General features: G+C 33.5%; 1 protein-coding gene across 6 annotated transcripts; it reads left to right on the forward strand.

Moving 5' to 3' along the window:
- Positions 1-7,899: 7,899 nt before the first annotated feature.
- Positions 7,900-18,705, forward strand: LOC130178948 (M1-specific T cell receptor alpha chain-like). Of its 6 annotated transcripts, none has more exons than XM_056391602.1 (5): positions 7,900-8,008; positions 16,191-16,394; positions 16,729-16,770; positions 16,857-16,964; positions 18,381-18,705. In XM_056391602.1, coding segments are annotated over exons 1-5 (453 nt in total). In that variant the 5' UTR covers positions 7,900-7,911; the 3' UTR covers positions 18,383-18,705. The 6 variants fall into 6 exon arrangements, with proteins under 6 accessions (XP_056247577.1, XP_056247580.1, XP_056247576.1 ...); XM_056391605.1 differs by lacking the exon at positions 7,900-8,008 and adding an exon at positions 9,652-9,736; XM_056391601.1 differs by lacking the exon at positions 7,900-8,008 and adding an exon at positions 10,102-10,228.
- Positions 18,706-19,300: the final 595 nt, after the last annotated feature.

Here is a 19,300-nt window from a genome sequence, read left to right on the forward strand (position 1 = left end):
CCTGCTTTCAGATACATTGAATGATGAGATGATTCTCTATGACTTCAGTTTTTTCATCCTCTTGATACTAATGTCAGAAATGCACCGATATCCAGCTTAACAAGAGTGTTTGCAGGAAAATGGCATTTTTAGATACAAGATTCAAGAACGTGATATTATATATGATAATAGCATATACATTAGTCTGAAACCATTTTTACATTCAGTCTTTTTAACCTGTATTATCTGTATTTTTACGTAGACTTTGTTTTTAGCAGCGTTTAAACCTTAGCGTAGCTTCACAATGAAATAGCCATTGTAGTTATTGTTGAGATCAGATCCACTGTGTGACTACTGGAGCAGGAAACTTGAAACTCTTTTTTGGAGAAGGAATCAAGCTAAGTGTAGAAACCAGTGAGTATAATGAATTCATCTATTTCAATTATACATTGTTTTAAGTGTGTTATGGTAGCAGTAAATATCATTACAGCTAAATATCAAGACAAGTCAGTTTGGTTTTATTTTATTTAATCAAATCTCTAATGGCACATTTTGACAAACAATAATTTTAAGTTAAAAATTTTAAGTTTAAAAATATCTGCAAAGTGTTTAATCTGTCCATTATTAGTTTATTATTTGATGTACTAATAGGTTCGATCCTTTAAAGGATGTGCTTCAAGTACTCATAGTGTGATATACTTTGTGGTGTCTAAACTCATCGTTAGCTCTGGCATTAAACTCTCAGTTGACTCAGTTAGTAAATTTCAACATATCACATCATTAATTTCAGTTAAAACCTTACATCTAGTTGTGGTGATTTTTATGCTTTGAAACACTGAGACATCATAATCCACTTTATTTCCAACAAAAAGCCATTAGACTGTTTCTTTCCCTCCTCTAACTCTAACAATTCTGACTTATATACACATCTAAACTTGTCTAAACTCTGTAATCAAATGCAATCATTTAATCTCACGTAATAATTTGCAGTTAAATAGCAATATATTTTTTCTTGCTAGTTGTAAATAGTCTAGCTTGATGATCAAATAGTCCATGTAGTTATTGTTCAGATCAGATCCACTGTGTGACTACTTCAGGAGACGGACGGCTGTTTTTTGGAAAAGGAACCAAAGTAACAGTAGAAAACAGTGAGTATAAAGAACTGAAATATTCAAAAGAAAAGTGAAGTGAAATGTCCATTTACTTTAGTAATGGTAGATTCTAATGAAAATCACAAAAGGTTAAGTTACTCGAGTTTTGAATTTCAATGTAAACCCAAAAGAATTCAAATTAATTCACACGTCTAATCCAACACAACCTTGTACCATTAATTATTCAGAGATTATTAGATAAGAAATCTATCAGCAAATAATTAACTGTTTGTAGATGATGTGATTAAATTAATGTCAAGTTCTAGATGCTGTAGATTTTGTTGAGGAAGCAAACATTGTGTGACTGGGACGGGAAACTGGAAAATACTTTTTGGGGATGGCATCAAACTAATAGTCGAGGACAGTAAGTTCACTTATTATTGTTGTAAACGATTTACAGTTAAATGTTGGGATCCACAGTGGTCAAATAAATAAACTAAAAACATGACAGGACAAATATCCACTTTAGCCTGTCTTTTCCCAATCAGTACTCTGGCATTTAGAGCGTATTTGTTTGGATTGTGTAGCAACAAGTTTAACTTTATGTACATAGCAGGTCACTGGGTTTGTGTCACTGGGTTTCTTTATGTGTGAATGGCTATGGGAACAAGATCTTCTTTGGCTCTGGCTCTAAACTGATAGTTGACTCAAGTAAGTCGCTTTATTCATTTGTGAAGATGAGAGTTTTTTAGTCATATGTAGAAGTTCTCACCCTTATTTTAAGTTCCTTTTAAGCCAAATAAGAATTGGGAGGAATATGTTGTTTGCTTTCAAACATAAATACAGCAGCTTCAGGAGGAAACGGTCCATGTCTTTGACCTCAAGGTTTATGAAGCTACATTTCTTATTGTGTGTCTGACTACTCGAAACTCATCTTTGGTTCTGGCACGAAACTGAGAGTTGAATCAAGTAAGTTCTTTTATCTGTTGCACAAAATGATGCTTTACCTAACGTAACTCTCTAATTCAGTGTTTTCATCAGCAGCCTGTGTGTATAATACACATTGGTAAACAGACGTAGTTCAGATAAAAACGGGGCTTTAAAACTCCAATGTCACCAGTAAGTGTTTAATTTCTGTAAAGCCACAGTGTTTTACTGTTGACGTGCTCCTTCAATATATGAGTTAGTTATTCTCATGTTAAATCATCATTTGTTACATATAAAGGTGCCCGATAAGGAAAAAGTCCATATGATTGAGCTCTGGATTTAGAGTATGTAATAGAATTCCCACCCACATACCAACTGAACTGTGAGGCTGGCTATTTGATGATAAAATTCATTTTCAATTATGGCACCAAATTTATTGTTTGATCAGGTAAAATATAATAAATGATGATTCAGTTACTGCAACTGTAATGTGCCTCAACCAGCAGCTTCTGTTAACCGCCGTTAACGTAAGAAAAAAACATTCTGAAATATTTCATTTCAGAAATATTACCTTCTGCAATATTTCTGTATATTTGGAACACATTTTTATTTAATAAAATAAATGATAAAAAAATTATAAATCGAATAGCTTCGTAATGAAATTGTCTTTGAACTCATGGTTTACGTAGCTGCTTTTCTTGTTGTGTGACTAACTCTGGGAATTCAAAGCTGATCTTTGGTTCCGGCACAGAACTGATTGTTGAGTCAAGTAAGTGGTTTTATTCATTTTTAAGACGTTAGATGTCTGATGTTTGATAAAACATGAATCTAAGAATCGATCATTTATCACCCACTTCTACAGTTGCTAAAATGTCCACCAGCAGCTTCAGACGAAAATGTTTTATAATGTTTTATTCCTGAAATATTTATTACCTTTTCTGTAAACTAGGAGTATAGTTTTACCTGTCACTGGTTTTAATAAGTAAATGGCTTTATGAGGAAATCTTCCATGTCTTTGACCTCAAGGTTTATGAAGCTACATTTCTTATTGTGTGTCTGGCTACTCGAAACTCATCTTTGGTTCTGGTGCTAAACTGACGGTTGAATCAAGTAAGTTACTGAATATCATTTGTAGGAAATGATCTTTGTTCTAATTTAAGTCCCTGGATTCATATTTTTACCTGGTTCTACAGTGGCTGAAATGTATATGAATAACCAGCAACTCATATATGACTAAAAACCACTAGATGATTCTCAGGCATTAGAAAAGCTTTTAAAACTCCGCATTGACTCCAGCAGTGATTACATTTCTGAAACATTTCATTTTCTGCACAGACCTTTCTGGTAGAAATCAAATATTTGTGTTAATACCTGTTGATTCTTGTGCTCAAACAAAAGGCAAATAAGAGAATTAGTAGATATCCACTTTTTACCTGTTCCTTGTAAAGTATAAATAGAGCATTATCATCAGGAAATAGTCCGTGTCATTGACCTCATGGTTTATGTAGTTGGGCTTGTTATTGTGTGACTGACTTCTCTGGTACCAAACTCATCTTTGGTTCTGGCACAAAACTGATGGTTGAATCAAGTAAGTTACTGAATTCATTTGTAAGAAATGTTGTTTTATGGAATATAACTCTCTGAATTCAACATTTACACCTGGTTCAACAGTTTCTGAAATGTCTGCTTCAGAAGAAAAAACCTAGTTAAACCTAAACGTGAGACAAAAACAAGGCTTTTAAATTTCCCTTTCATTTCTATATAATTGTTTGATTTATGAAAAATGACATGTATTGTGAATATTGTTGTGGCCAAGCTTCAATATTTGACTCGTATGTAGTGATTCTCGTACTTAAAACCACTTGTTTTGAGGAATCCTAATGAGGATCAGTAAGAATGTTTTACGCATCACATTTAAAGTATAAATGAAATATCTTCATGTGGAATTATTGCTTAGAGCAGATCCACTGTGTGACTACTTCAGCAGCAACTGTAAAGCTGATTTTTGGAAAAGGGACCAAACTAACAATAAAGAGCAGTGAGTATTAACAATGTAAAACCTCAAGAGCAATATGACAAATGGATCTGAATAACAATTCATAGTAATCACTAAAACAAGAATTTCTATTTCTATTAATGTGCAGTTGTTTGCAGATGATGTGATTTACACCATCAGAGCTCCAGTTGTGTTTTCAAACTGTAGATTTGATCAGGAAGATAAGACATCTCTGTACTGAATTAAGATAATGGTTGAATTCAGAGAGTTGTTGACTCTAAATCTTTGAGATTTAGTGGCTGAAATGATGAGAGCAAGGAACAAGGTTGAGAAGCTATAAACTAGAATTAACAGATTTCTATGTCAACTATTTAATAGCTATGGTATTTAAAACGCATTAGTTTGGAGACAAGGTAGTTTGTTATTTATGGAAAATAACATGTTTATTATCTGACCTGTCATTAGTGAAGTTTCATGAGGAAATAGTTTGTAGTTATTGTTCAGACCAGATCCACTGTGTGACTGCGTCAGGATCAAACTGGAGAATTATTTTTGGAAAAGGAACCAAACTGATTGTAGAGAGCAGTAAGTAGAATTCAAATGTTCAATATGTAAAGTCAGTTTGTTCATGGCAAGCTAACATTTAGTATATAATTCATATATAAAAATATTTGTCGTCCGAGGTGAATTTAGTTTTAAAAATATACACTGGTCAACTAAAAACAGCTTTCAGTCATTTTAAGTCTAAAAAATGTTTAAGTGTTATGTCCATCACCTAAATGTATACTCCTGCATGAACGTTGTTAGTACCGTTGTAAAGTCAGTGATATAACTTGTGTACAGTTTCAAACAAATTTTAACCATTAACCTTCAGGTAAAAGCAGAATAATCAAAAATAAAACAGTTTGCAGATGATGTGATTAAATTGTGATCAAACAGTGTTTGACTGACTCAGCTTTACAAAAATGATCTTTGCTGCTGGCACGAAACTGATAACAAGCTCATGAAAGTAAATTTCTATGCTTAACCAAAAGACACAACTGTGTAATCTTTGGTTTAATAGAGTATATTAACCTTATTTTAAGCATAAAATGTCCAGTCTAAGATTAGTGCACTCCCTTTGTGGTTTGCTAATTAGTTAATTCTAGAACTTATTTTCCTTTTAAATCTGTATTTATTTTTAATTCCAGCCTCATTGGTGAAGTTTCTGAGACAGAGAATTAACCCTCCAACCACAGGCTGGGAAATTGTAAAATTTGTTTATCTTTGGCGATTTCTTATTTTATTATTTTCACTGAGGCTCCAGATGTTTTTGTTGAGTCTGTTTCCATTGTGTGAATGGTGGAGTGAAGCTCCTCTTCAGCACAGGAACGACTCTGCATGTAGACACAAGTAAGAAAAACAAAAACAAAAATATGTTAAAATGCTTCAGTTATGTTGTTAATGTAGATCACTGAAATTCATTAGAAAGTTTTCTTGTTAAAATATAAAACACTGGATTGAAGATGTTAGAACAAGCTGATCAATACAAACACCTTTAATAGTTTTAATAGAATATATTTAAATCATGTTGCAGGGTGTAAATACTTACTTTATGGTATTGTCAGTTATTACAATCTCAGCTGATTCAAATGTTGCTTTAAATATTATCTACGAATATGATTTTACTTTCATTATTTATTTGCAATCAAATTTCAATGTTATTTACATTTCTGTCATAACTAAATGGTTTTCATAATAATAATAATAATAATAATAATAATAATACTGAGATACCTTGTTTGATTTCTGTTTGTGATGATTGCAGTTGTGTGCGTTTAAAGTCTTCGAAATGTTTTATTAGATTGATTTGGCTGCAGTGGCTGACAGTGTTGCTGAGCTGGGTTTCTGTAGTTGTTGCAGTCACAGTGTGACTAACTCTGGAGTTGATAAAATCATCTTTGGTTCTGGCACCAAACTGACAGTTGAATCCAGTAAGTTTGTTTTATTCATTATCATGAAAGATTGATGGTTGAGATGGTAAATAATTCTGCACTTATTCTAACTTAGTTTGTACATTTTTGACTCTGCTCTTATGAACAGAAACCTCCTTAAAATATCAGTATTATTCATCCGTAATACCATAGATTCAAACTGAGTCACTGTCCAGGTTTTAAAGGGTATTCGTGGGTTAATTCATGGAGGTTGTAGTAGTTATTATTTAAAGCTGATGATAAAGATTCAAGATCAATGTAAATGGGAGGTTAGTTTAAGGAACATGTTTGTGACATAATAAATACAAACAATGAGGCCAGCTACAAAACGTTTGTTAATATGATATTGTATAGACTTTATACTAGTTGAAACTATTAACCAGCAGTAAATTCCAGACAGCAGTTAAAGTCAGTTTTTGTTCTTCCTGTTGTTGTTGTGTGAATCTCGGAGGAGCAAAACTTCTCTTTGGCAGTGGAACAACTCTGTTGGTACAAACCAGTAAGAAAATGACCTTCTTTAAGATTATCTGAGGATAATGACTATAGTTAATCATTTACTTCATAGTTTATTGTTATTTCAAGTACTTGTGAAAAACCTGTGAGAGCTGTGATTAGAGAGCGAACTTCTCACCTGTGAAAAAGACAAAAATCCAACAAAGTCCAAAACTGCAGCTCGAGTTTTTGGTTTATAGTCGATCACTGTGTGACTGACACCGGACTCAGAAAACTCAGCTTTGGAGGAGGAACCAAATTAATTATTGAAGCCAGTGAGTTCAATTTTGTATTTATCTTTACTTGTAACATCTTAATTTCACACCACAGACGCAACATGGAAAAATAACAACTTATTATTTAATCTTAATTTAATTAAACTTTCAAACTGTTCTTACACTTTCAAGTTTCAAGTTCTGATTAAGTTATTGTTTAAAATGCAATTTGGTTGTAAAGTATCTGAATGTGAACGTGTGAAGAAGCCTCTCAGTTATTGTTCAGCCTTTCTAAACTGTGTGACTACAAGTGGTTATGAAAAACTCCAGTTTGGATCTGGAGTTAAACTCATCGTCCACGACAGTGAGTAAAAACTGTTTATTTTTCAACTGATTCATAAACACAAACAAACCTGCAGTTAATATAGAAATATACTGAACATATTCAACAATTTAGCCTTTAACTCTAACTGAAGTGAAAACCTTCTAATGTACATGTCTCCAGACAGGACGATTCAACACTAAATAATCTGAGTAACATTTCAAAACATGAGTAAAAATCAACAGTTTTAAAACCATTTATCCAGTGTAATTATTTCTTGATTCATAATTTTCAGTTATTGTGAAAATCAAAGACACACACAGATGGTCAGTGAGTTTATGTCATGAGGTGTCTCAGTGTGTGAATGACGGGACTGGAAAGCTGATCTTTGGACGAGGAACTGAGCTGAAAATACAAATCAGTAAGATAATTAAACACATAACAACAGAATCAATCAGTGAACGCTCAATAACTAATATTTCACAGGCTGGAGCAACATTAATAAATATTGTTTAATTATTCTATAGCAGTGGATATCAATAACAGCCATGTTACGTGTTAAATTGTAAATGTCTGTGATGAGAAGTGCTAAAGTTACAAGTTTATATAAAAGTGACAGAAAATTTCAGTCATTACTGTTGTCTCAGATAACCTTGACCTTCAGCTTTTGACACTATAATTATTTTTTATAGAAAAAACTATCAATAAAGTAATGAAAAAACTAATTGTAGATTCATTAATAATAGAAATAGAAGCACTTCTGGTGGTAAAATGCTGTCTTCCATTTTATAACTGCCTTTAATTAGTTAATTAATTGAAGAATTCCTCCAATGAGATAAGAGTCCACAACAACCAGAATGTATAAAGAGAAAAAATAAATATGTTTTAAAAGCATCAGTTTTTGTCATGAAGTCTCATGATGAGTTATTGCTCAGCCTTCCTGAACTGTGTGACTGGAGTTGGTTCCCAGAAAATCCAGTTTGGATCTGGAACTAAACTCATCGTCCACGACAGTGAGTAAAAACTTCAGTAAAAATACACATAAACATATTTCACATTTTAACTGACCAATAAGTTCTTTAAACTCCAGTGAGAACGACAGATTCTCCTCAACTTTATTATCTTGTTATCTTGTGGGAAAACATGATGCAAACATCATGATTTACTTTGAGATCTCCAAAAATGTCATCAGTGCTGGTGTTATGTAATATTTTTTTAAGGTTATAAAGTTTTCTAAAACTTTAAAGTTTGTGACGAAGCGTCTGAGTTATTGCTCAGCCTTTCTAAACTGTGTGTCACTAACTGGTTCCCAAAAACTCCAGTTTGGATCTGGAATTAAACTCATCGTCTATGACAGTGAGTAAAAACTGTTTATTACAAAAAGAATATTTCCAAATATATAACTGAACATTATCTGAGTTGTTGTCACAAAACTGCTTTCTTGGATATAAAACGTGTTTTTTATTCAGAATAACACAAATCAATAATAATATTGGCATAATGGCATTAAAAGAACCTACTGTGTCACTGCGGGACAAATATTTATCAAAAATTTTTACATTTATACATAGACTCATATTTTTTTATTGTTGCTAATTTCCTGATGGGTCACCATTTTATTAATTTAGGCTGCGATGTATAAAATCACATCGTCAGCATACGAGTTAACACTGTCCTGACGTTTCCATCATCTAGTTCTTCCAGTTACATTTTCTTGGGTCTAATTTGTTTAATCATTTCAGTGTGTTACTAATATAACTAATGAAGGTCACTGTGGAAAATAAGTATTTGAAAGTGTTGGATAGGGTGTCGTACTTTTACATAAGTAACATCTTAAAAGACTTTGGGCCCTTAGATTAACCATAGTTACATTCATTTAGTCAGAATTTAAACCTTTAATGAGGAATATAAAAGCAGACTGAGCCTCAGATGTAACTCTGAGGACTTCTTTTGGATCTATTAAAGGTCAAAGTTGATTGTTTTATCCCTGAGTTTATGTAATAACATTAATTTTTCACCTTAAAGTTCACTTGAAAAGTTTAAAGGGGTTTTAGGGTTTAAATGAAGAGACAGTGCTCGTCAGTGTATTTGCACTGAAGTGTGGCACTGTGTGAATTATGGTGGCAACAAGCTGATTTTTGGATCGGGCACAAAGCTGACAGTTCACACCCGTAAGTCATTTTATCACATAACAACAATAGTTAATTTGAACAAAAGGTGAATTTCCAAGTTATAAATACAAATATTGTGATATTTCTTTATAGAGATTGAGTGTAATCAACACTAATCTAATTCTGTTGCAAGTTTTAAATTATGATTATAGTCTCCAGTTTCCATTAATGCAGTCACAACTTGCAGCAAAATCAACAGAACATTTCTCCTTGAATTTAATAAATGTTTCCTTTCATTGATTTAAGGCCTTTATATATTAATATTTTAAATGTAACATTAGTGGAAAAAGGCTTTTATTACATTTAGATGGACAGGTGTATGTTCAACATCAGAAATCACTTAATTTTGCTAATTACCATTTTAAAAAAACGAATCATTATATCACAAGGAAAAGAACATGTTTTAATGCTTTATGATCTTAAGGACATTATTGGATGTTGTATTGATTAGAGTTAAAATATTACAAGTTCAGAAGCTCAGAGGTTTTTGAGCTGACGACATGTACAGTGTGAATGATGCTGCACGCAAGCTCATCTTTGGGAGAGGAACTAAACTCTTCGTACAGTCCAGTAAGAATGAAACAACTTTATCGTATCTGTTTTTTGTCTGAGAACTTTATGTCAGTAGTAATTTTCTAAAGTAAAATACAGAGCATCATAAAACTGATCAAACCATGAAAGACGGAAAAGGAAGAGCCAAGAACAATTATGGCACCAAGTTGTCATCAACTTATTGTTTTACATTGTGAAAATAAATAATTTAGTCTGCTCAGTTTGAACAGGGCTGTTTCTGTCCCCAAAAAATCTCAAAGCCATTGGACTGAAAACTGACAGAATTGATTCAACAGTTAATATTTCCAGTAAAACAGTGATTCATTGGTAAAAATCTATCATTTGAAAACATGTAGCAGATGGAAATCGGTGATTTCGTGAAAAATATCCGAAATTGAATGTTTGTATTGAGCTGCTCAGTGAGTTTGTGTCATGACGCGTCTCAGTGTGTGAATGACGGAACTCGAAAGCTGATCTTTGGACGAGGAACTGAGCTCAAAATACAAAACAGTAAGATTTTACATTCATTAAAAGGAAATAACTGAAAGAAACAGTAATAACTTGTTTATTGACAACCTAAAAAATGGCATAAAGAGAAGTTACTGAATCACTGCAGAATAAATATCCCTTAAAAATACTTATATTTATACATAGACTCTGATTTCTGATTAGTCACCTGAACACCTTTTTATAGTTTTTATTCATTTAGGCAGTGATGTATAAAATCACATCGTCTGCGTACGGGTTAACACTTTCCATGGTGTAGTTGTTCCAGTTATGTTTTCTTGTTACCTGAACAGTCCAAAACAACATAGTTAATATCACAAATGATCTTTATTGATAGTGGAACTCAACAACAGCTGCACCACTCACATTATTGTAAAGAATGTTGATCTGTGGTGAATGTTGGAGCAGTGATTAGTTATTGACACGTCGTTTTACCAATGATCATTTTTCTACTGAAACTAGTATAAACACGGCAGTATGCAAAAACAAACAGTCTTGGTTATTTCTATGTGATGATTTCTACTGCAGCTACCAAAGTAACAGTCACATATCTTTGTCAAGAAGTCAATAATAATAATCAATAACAGCTGTAACAGAAACTTTAAGGTCAACTGTGAACGTGGTCAGTTAGAATATATAAACATATTTAAATCAGTATATTAGATTATGACACAGTCTTGACTTAAATATCAAATAAACAATAGAGACAGTGACGTTTAGAACAGCGTGAGTCCTTTGTTTGGATCAGGCTGCAGTTCTTGTTAAAGCTCTTTCTGATGTGTGACTCAGTCGGACTCCAGAAGATCTTGTTCGGATCAGGGATTCGTGTCTCAGTAGAAACAAGTGAGTCCAGTTTCACTTCATTAAGCAGCTGATCAGTTTAAATAGTTAAATGTTCAGGTGAAAACCAACTGTTGCCTTTTTCAGCACAGATTCATAAATCTCCTCAAAATGCTTTTTATCTGGAATTATCTTGAAGCAGAGACCCTGTTGATATTGTTTTATAACTTAACTTTTAATTTTTACTTTTAAACATTTTAAACATATTTGATATAAATGCAGCTTCATCACAGACAGAAGAAAAACTCACTCATGAATTGTAACATATTTGATGTGCAAAACATACTGACGCACAGTGTTTGTTTCTGTTTCCTACATGATAAATATCTGTTTACATAAATACAGTGAAGTTTGAGTCAGTTCACAGATACAGTTAAAACAAACAGAGGTCATACCAAGACATAAAATCTAGGAGGTAAAAAGGCAGATAATGTAACATCTTTCACAATATTGTACAAAACATGTTTTACTGCGCTGCACAGAGTGAACACAGTATTATTTTGGTTTGATTATATATGCTGACATGCTGCTTGGCCTGTATTGGTTGCTGGTGTCAGCAGGTTATTGTTGAGGTCTCAAGCAGAGTGCGAATAGTAACAACGTGAAAATGATTTTTGGTTCAGGAGTTCAGCTGAGAGTTCAAACACGTGAGTAAAACGTTTCATAAAACGTGATTTTAAAGCCAGAGTTGTTGTTGTTTGTGTCGTTATGTTTCGTTTTTAGCTGTGGACAGACAACAGTATCTCTTCAACACATCTCCAGTGTTCAGATTCAGTTCTGCATCACATCACGTTCAGGAAGAAGTTTTTTATCCAAACGCCACAACTAAACTCAGGCTTCTTATTTCATGTCAGAGTGTAGATGGTTTTTGTTCTGGACTCGATGATTGTGTGAATGTGGGATACAGGTTCACTTTTGGAAATGGGACCAAACTACAGGTCCACGCTCGTAAGTTGAGTAACATCATCGTTTTCATGACTTAATGAAAAGGTCATTTAGTGAAATTACTACAATCATAATCACAATAGAACGTTACCTGACAAAACCAGAACTTTTGTTGCTTTTCCAAGATGCGTCTTGTTCTGAACTACACGTTACCCGAGGCTTAGCTCTTATTATTAGAAACAATACACATCACACAACTCATGTTTTCATTTATGACGTTCTTGCACATGCAATTCTTTACATGTGTTACATTACATGTGCCTACACTTAATGAGTTTACACATGTAAAATGTCAATGTGTTATTTAAAATTCACACATGTTCTTTGTAAACAGTGCGGCCTCTGTAAAGTAATATGCAGATAAACCATTAATATTATAGATAAAACTTATTTAACATGAAGAAAAAAGTAAGTTAAAGTGTCTCAAATAACTCTCTCTCTCTTTCTCTCTCTGAAGTCTTTGTGCTTATTCATCAAACACACTGTGTTAAACCTTCAGTCATTAGTCGTTAGTGTTGAAGCACATTAACAGTGATTGAATGAGTGTTTGTTGTGCTGCGGCGCCAGACTGTGTGAACGCTGCTGGCTTGAAAATCACCTTTGGATCTGGAATTCATTTAATCGTACAAACACGTGAGTCATGAAAAAACGAATAAGTCCACAACACGTGAATATTATTTTACATTTTAGATACTGATAATAATAATAATAATAATAATAACGATAATAATAATAAACTTTATTTGAGTAGCACCACATCATACAATAAATGTTTTCCAACAAAGAAATAACTGCACTAAGAGCTTCATATGTAAAGAAAAGACATAAAATGATCATGAAAACATGTTAAAACATTGATATAAAATGAAAAACATTAAAAACATTAAAAGAATGAGATGGAATAATAATAATAATGACATATAAATAATATATGAAATAAATTATTGAAATAAGTAAAAAAAAAAAAAAAAGAGAGATTGGTAAAACATCACGTAAACGACCGAAACCATCATCTATCTGCACAAAACCAAAACGTCAAATATCTGATCACTAAACTGTTTAAGATCAATATATGATAATCGTATGAATGTTACTTTAAGTCAGTTTACAATGTGTAGATTTGATGAATGAAAGACATGTAAACTGAGACGTGTGGTAGTTTTTGAATGCTGCTAACTCGCTGTGTGAATAGAAACAACTACAAACTGCTGTTTGGATCTGGAGTCTCAGTCTCAGTGACCACACGTGAGTTCATGTTGTATTTACTCAAATAACATTTATAATAACCACCGTTGTTATAAATTGTTGTTTCAAAAGTTAAACACTTAAAAATGTATTTCTCCTGTTCAAAGTCAGTATTAGATATATTTTATTAAATCATATATTTTCCAATTAGTCTTTTGATTGTTTTACTTCAGACGCTGCATTTTGACTTTTTTAAACTTACAAAGATAAAATAAAACATTTGGCTTTTACTGAATAAAAGCCAACTCTGGTTAAACATGTGTAAACAGAAATATGAAACTTGTAAACTCACTCACTCAGTCACTCAGTCAGTTGCTGGTGTTTTTGCTACCAGATAAATCTGTGTGTGAATAACATCAGGACTGTGTTTGGATCTGGAATTAAACTTATTATCACGACAAGTGAGTGTGAGACTTGATCATTAAGTAAAGATTTAATTCATATTTTAATGTAATATCACATGTTGGTGTAAAAATAGTTTTTGTGACATTTCAAAGTAAATTTATTACGTGTGACGCGTCACTAAAACTGAAGCTGTCTCTTTTTAAACTAATGAACATGATCTAAATTCTGCCAGAGAGAAGAGTCATTGATCTTCATCTCGTCATGTTGATTAAAGTACAAATATCTTCTCATGTCTCGTGTTTCAGGCGTAAAAAAAAAAAAAGCTTTGAAACTAAAGTGATGTTAATGTTTTTATATTTAAGATCCTCCTCATGTAGCAGATCGAAGTTCATTGTGTCTTCAGAACTTAAACAAGTGGTAATTGTCCAACAACACAACGATGTGTGACACAGCTCGGAAACAAACTCTTGTTTGGGGCTGGAACTAAACTTCAGGTAGAAAAAAGTGAGTTAACAAATATTATATACACATTTTTATTATTAATAAGGTTTGAATTGACGCACTACAGAGCAGATTTGCTGAACACACAATCAAATAAAGTAATATCATGTTGACATGGTCAATTTTCATCACCAGAATAAAGGTGGCATCAATCTTGTTGTATTGTTTGTAAAAAAAAAATCTGCCGTGAATTTAAATTTAATTTGGATCAATTTAACTAATGCCCCTGATATTCTGTATGATATAGTGTTATACTACACTAACACAACACTAAAACAAAAAGCCAAACATTTATACTTTAATTAAAAATAGATGACGTATATGCTACATGTATATATCAGCATGAATGATGGGACTGTAACTGCTTTAGTTCCTGTGTGAATAACAACAACTTCAAAATGATATTTGGATCTGGAATCAGAGTGACTGTACTGACCAGTAAGTGTATCATTAACACGTCTTTACGTTAAACTGCATTTCACCATTTAAAATAAATATTCTAGAATTGAAACAGACAATATGAAATTCTCAATGATGCGAATGAGATTTTCTTTTTCACTCCATTTTTTCATCAAATGTAAATTATACACGTGTTAGGAAGTCTGTGTTAAATATCAAAATAAGCTTTTACATCACAGACATGGAAACCTAAACTCCATTATTAACTCATTATTTAATAAGAGGAATGTAAGGATGTCACCTGTCACCACTTAGTTAGCTTTTAGGTGATTTGTTAAAATAACAATATTAATAATCATCATCTAAGTAATTTTATAAAACATAATTACACTTAGTTATGCACAAACTTATATTTACTTGTCATAATGAAAAATGCATTTCTAACATTATAGTACTTGTCTACATATTCAACTTATTATAGTTTCATTTGATGAAGCAAAAACAAAATGTGCAACAGCCAGAAAGAAACTGTCCAACACCACGACAACGGAGTAAACAAATTCATATTTAGTGCTGGAACTAAACTCATGGTGGAAGCAAGAGATCAACAAATTATTAAATTAAATTAAATGATTAAAAAACCCTGTAAAACTCATTATACTACAAACTGTATTTCATCTACTCGGCTGAGTCGTTTTTGTAATTACACAATCTGTTGTGTGAATTACAGCGACAACAAAATCCTGTTTGGATCAGGATCAAAACTCGTCGTTGTGTTGAGTAAGTTATTAATAAAACATCTACACATATATGTTAGCGTACATGTTAGCGTTAGCAACCATAAAACTTTAAATGTTTCTACAACAGCTTTATGATTAAAGCCGTGTCATCTTTAAAAGTACAGGCTCATAGTTTCTAATGGTGAATATAAGTAAGAGTATAAGTATATGTTACAGTACAAACTACTCCATAGTATTAAACATTACACTTAACATATGCTTAAATTTATAATAATTATACTTTTTGTGTAGGCTGCCATACAATAGACTTAACTACATCAATACAGAAATAAAGCTTATACACTGCTAAAGTAAAATGATATGAGTAAGTAACATAATTAGGAAAATTGATTAATTAATTAAGTACAAATATAGAACTATTACAAAGTATATGGTAAATATAGCAAGTATATATACATATACAGATACAGGTAAGTTCACCCTTCATGAACATGATACTGAAACTTTGACATTTTTGATATAAAAACATGAACTAGATAAAAACCAGCTTTTTAACAAAATTCAGAAAAAACTAAATCTGATTTAAAAAAAAGTAAAAATAAGTTGTTTTTTTTTAACATGGAGAATTTGAACTTTTGGCTTGTAAAGATGCTGAGATTATTTCAAACGTTGGACTTGAGCGGCGGATTACTGAAGCGTAGTTTCCCAGCAGCGGCTCGCTGCAGAGTGAGTTTCAGTCACTGTGTCCGTGAGCGACGTCTTCTTCTGTGGATTTTGATGCAGTTTGAGTTGCTTGTTTTTCTTTGTCTGGCCACTTTTCTTTTAATTACTCATCTCTCGTTTTAGCATCTGTGTTTGTTTCTTTTTCTTTTCCCAGAGGAATCGAGCAGAAAGCAGGATGAGCAGTTACACTGGAAACGTTTGTTCATGTGAGCTGATGTGTGTTTCAGGGGAGGATTACGAGCCGTCCTACTACAGACTGACGGAGGAGAACACCACGTTCTGCCTGGCAACCGGCTTCAGCAGATACAACGCACTCAGCAGCAAGACGGACTCGTTGAACTGGTCGCAGGTCGTCCGGATCTCAGGAGACTCTCTGTACAACAGTGTGGTTTTGTTTCCACACGGTGAAGATGAAGAAAAATGTCCTGAAAGTAAGTGTGAGACATTTAATACAAAACTTCTTTATCATGAAATGAAGTGTTGTGTGACAACACCTGACAGAAATAAAAACACAAACTGAAGGTGTGTGAATATCCAGAGGAAGAAACAGAAAAGAGAAAAGATGTTTTTCTTTTCAGCTGGAAAAATTAAACGGAAAATAGTGTGAAAAAACGTTTAAATGAGGTTTAAATAAAAAAATATGTGGAAGATGTGACGGACCTGGTCAATGAGTCTTTGAATGAGCGTCAGAGTTTTAAAACATTTACAGCTTCTGACAATTATCACCATCAAAACTAATAATGACTTGTGTGTGATTTCTTCCAGAGGACGGTCAGCCCCCGGCCTGTGTCGAGCTACTGAAGAAAGGTTTGTACTGAGTCCGACTGAAGCGTCTGAACGTTCAGAGCTCGGTTTGTTTGGTGGTTTAATGTTGGTGATGTTGTTGTTTCCAGGTCCGACGGTGAACACCGTGTCGCTGGTCGTCCTGGGCCTCAGACTGCTCTTCATCAAGACCGTCATCTTCAACTTCCTGATGACTCTGCGGCTGTGGATCAGTCAATGTGAGTCCGAAAGCACATCACTGTCAGACATTGTTGATTCTTATATTAGTTTATATTAAACACTTTATCATTTCCTCTGATTTCTCAGTAAATTCAGTCATATTTCAGTAAAGGCAAAGTTTTTTAGATTTCATTTGAATAATCATCTTCAACCGTCTCATGGTTCCAGTCTAAATGTGAGAGTTTGATACTTTGACTTGTTTTGCAGTGAATTTAATGTCTTATTGTTTCGGTCTTTAGAAGTTGTTTTATATAAATAAATGAAAATCTTCTTCATGTCCAAAACCACTTCAACTTTGCTGCTTTTTTTATTTCTGTAAAGACGTTTGTCGATAATCCTCAAAACTTCCAGCACAAATCTTTCACATTAAAAGCCTTCCAGCCGCTTAAAGGGTATAATCCCTCCCTTTTCTAATAGGCTTTTAATGTGAAACATGTGCAGGAAGTTTTGAGTTTGGCTGACAGCAGCTTAACAACAACTTAAAAACAAAGCAAAGTAGAATAAAGTCTGTTTGTGAAGACGCGGTTCATCAGATGTGACCTCAGACTGTTTAATGACCTCTCACGTTTTTGATCGTTCACCTCCAAACGTTTGTTCGCTCTTCCTGCGGTGAGGAGTCATCAAATAAAAAGAATAAGTTAGTTGGTTTTAGTTCTACTGTACATGTCAAAGGGGAATGTGTTTCAGTACTGAACTAAAACCACCACCTTCCAGAACCTGAACCATGAACCAGTTCCAGAACGGTACCAGTTCTATATGAAAATCATTTAGCCGACAGACAGGATTTATGATTGACAGTCCAGGAGACGGACACGTGAAGCATCGTCCACCAGACAAGGTGAACGTCAGTCCTCTTCTAACCTGTGTGTTAACGTCCAGTAGATCCAGTAGCTGCAGGTTCAGCTTTGGCTTTTGTGTTCGCCATAATAATTTTAACTCTCTGAGTTTTTGCAGTCATGAATATTAAAGGTGCAGAAACACAGATCAGGTCTGTCTTTAATGATACCCACACAGTGAAACACAGACAGGTTTATCATTAATAAATCCTTTGACCTGAAACATCCAGCAAACCTGACTCGTCTCAAACATCCCATTTTTATTGTCACTGTTTTTGTTTTTAACTTCACATATTTTTTCTTTAGATTAAAATCTTTCACGGCTCTAGATCAAAATTTCAACTTACAATTGAAACTTCTCCGGTTTCATTCACATGTTTTTCTTGATGAAACTTTTTGGCTTCGACTCCGAACGTCTTCATAAAACAGACTCACGACTTTCTGGATTTCACGTGCGATTTGCTTCATAGTTAGAAACCTACAGACAGATGTTCTGTTTGTGGCGTCAGCAGATGTTTGTGTCTCTTGAACCATAATGAACATTCATTTAATATATTTTTTCCATGTTTTGTGTTTCAGGATTCAGTTGATCTTCACCGAGTCGCTGCTCAGCTTCATGTCCGAGTCTCAAACGTCTGTATCATTTATAATAACATGTATAAATATCATGTCAGCTGTTCACCATACGTCTGTTAATATCGTCATACTGTTGTGATACATTAATGCATGTAGTTTGTATTAGTTTTGAGATGTTTAAGGTTTTTATTTTCTCATATTGTGATTGATGTTTTAGATGAATGAGTTTCTGCTGGTGTAAATGTCACAGTCATCGTCCTGTTCCACCAACTTACTTCTTAAACTTGTAACATTTCCTGTGACGTCACAATAAAAACTCAACAACAGACTGAATCATTGTTGTGTTTTATTCATGAGTTTAAATACAGTGTGTAGAAATGTGAGGTGGTGGCCCCTCCCCCGCGACACAAACTGGACAACAATATATTAAATAATATTTCTCCAAAGAAGAAAATATGTCATGTTTTGTCTGTTGTTCATGAACAGCAAGTAAACACGAGCGTTGTTGTAAACGTGGTTAGAGAACAACATAATGTGGGCGGAGAAGCTGCTGTTGTCACGTTGAAACAGGAAGGAACGAACACTGATGGAAGGAAACTCTCCTCAGGTAGAATTGTGTTCTGTAGCTTTAAAGCCTGAAACGTGGCTTCAATCTTTATTATTTCCCATATGACATTAAATATTCATGTGTGGGAGTGTTAGATCAGATCTGACTGACAGTAACTGTCATCAGCTCCTGACTCAAATGTTGCTTCAATCCTGATTGGTGCAACGGCTTTTTCTAAATGACTCACACACACTTCAGACCAATGAGAGCGGCTCGTAGGATCTGGTCGCTCATAGCGAGAAACAGAGACATTATCTCACTGGAACAACAAACAGGAAGCTGCCGTCAAATCAGAAACACCTTGAATATGAAACTT

The sequence above is a fragment of the Seriola aureovittata genome, chromosome 12, assembly GCF_021018895.1.
Source record: "Seriola aureovittata isolate HTS-2021-v1 ecotype China chromosome 12, ASM2101889v1, whole genome shotgun sequence".
NCBI classification, from domain to species: Eukaryota; Metazoa; Chordata; class Actinopteri; order Carangiformes; family Carangidae; genus Seriola; species Seriola aureovittata.

Bases quoted from the DNA above. Each gene is read 5' to 3' on its own strand.
- LOC130178948 (XM_056391600.1), top strand. From the start codon at position 15,130: ATGATTAAAAAACCCTGTAAAACTCATTATACTACAAACTGTATTTCA. The intron at 16,395-16,728 runs GTAAGTGTGAGA...GATTTCTTCCAG, and splicing joins TGAAGAAAAATGTCCTGAAA to AGGACGGTCAGCCCCCGGCC. The intron at 16,771-16,856 runs GTTTGTACTGAG...TGTTGTTTCCAG, and splicing joins TGTCGAGCTACTGAAGAAAG to GTCCGACGGTGAACACCGTG.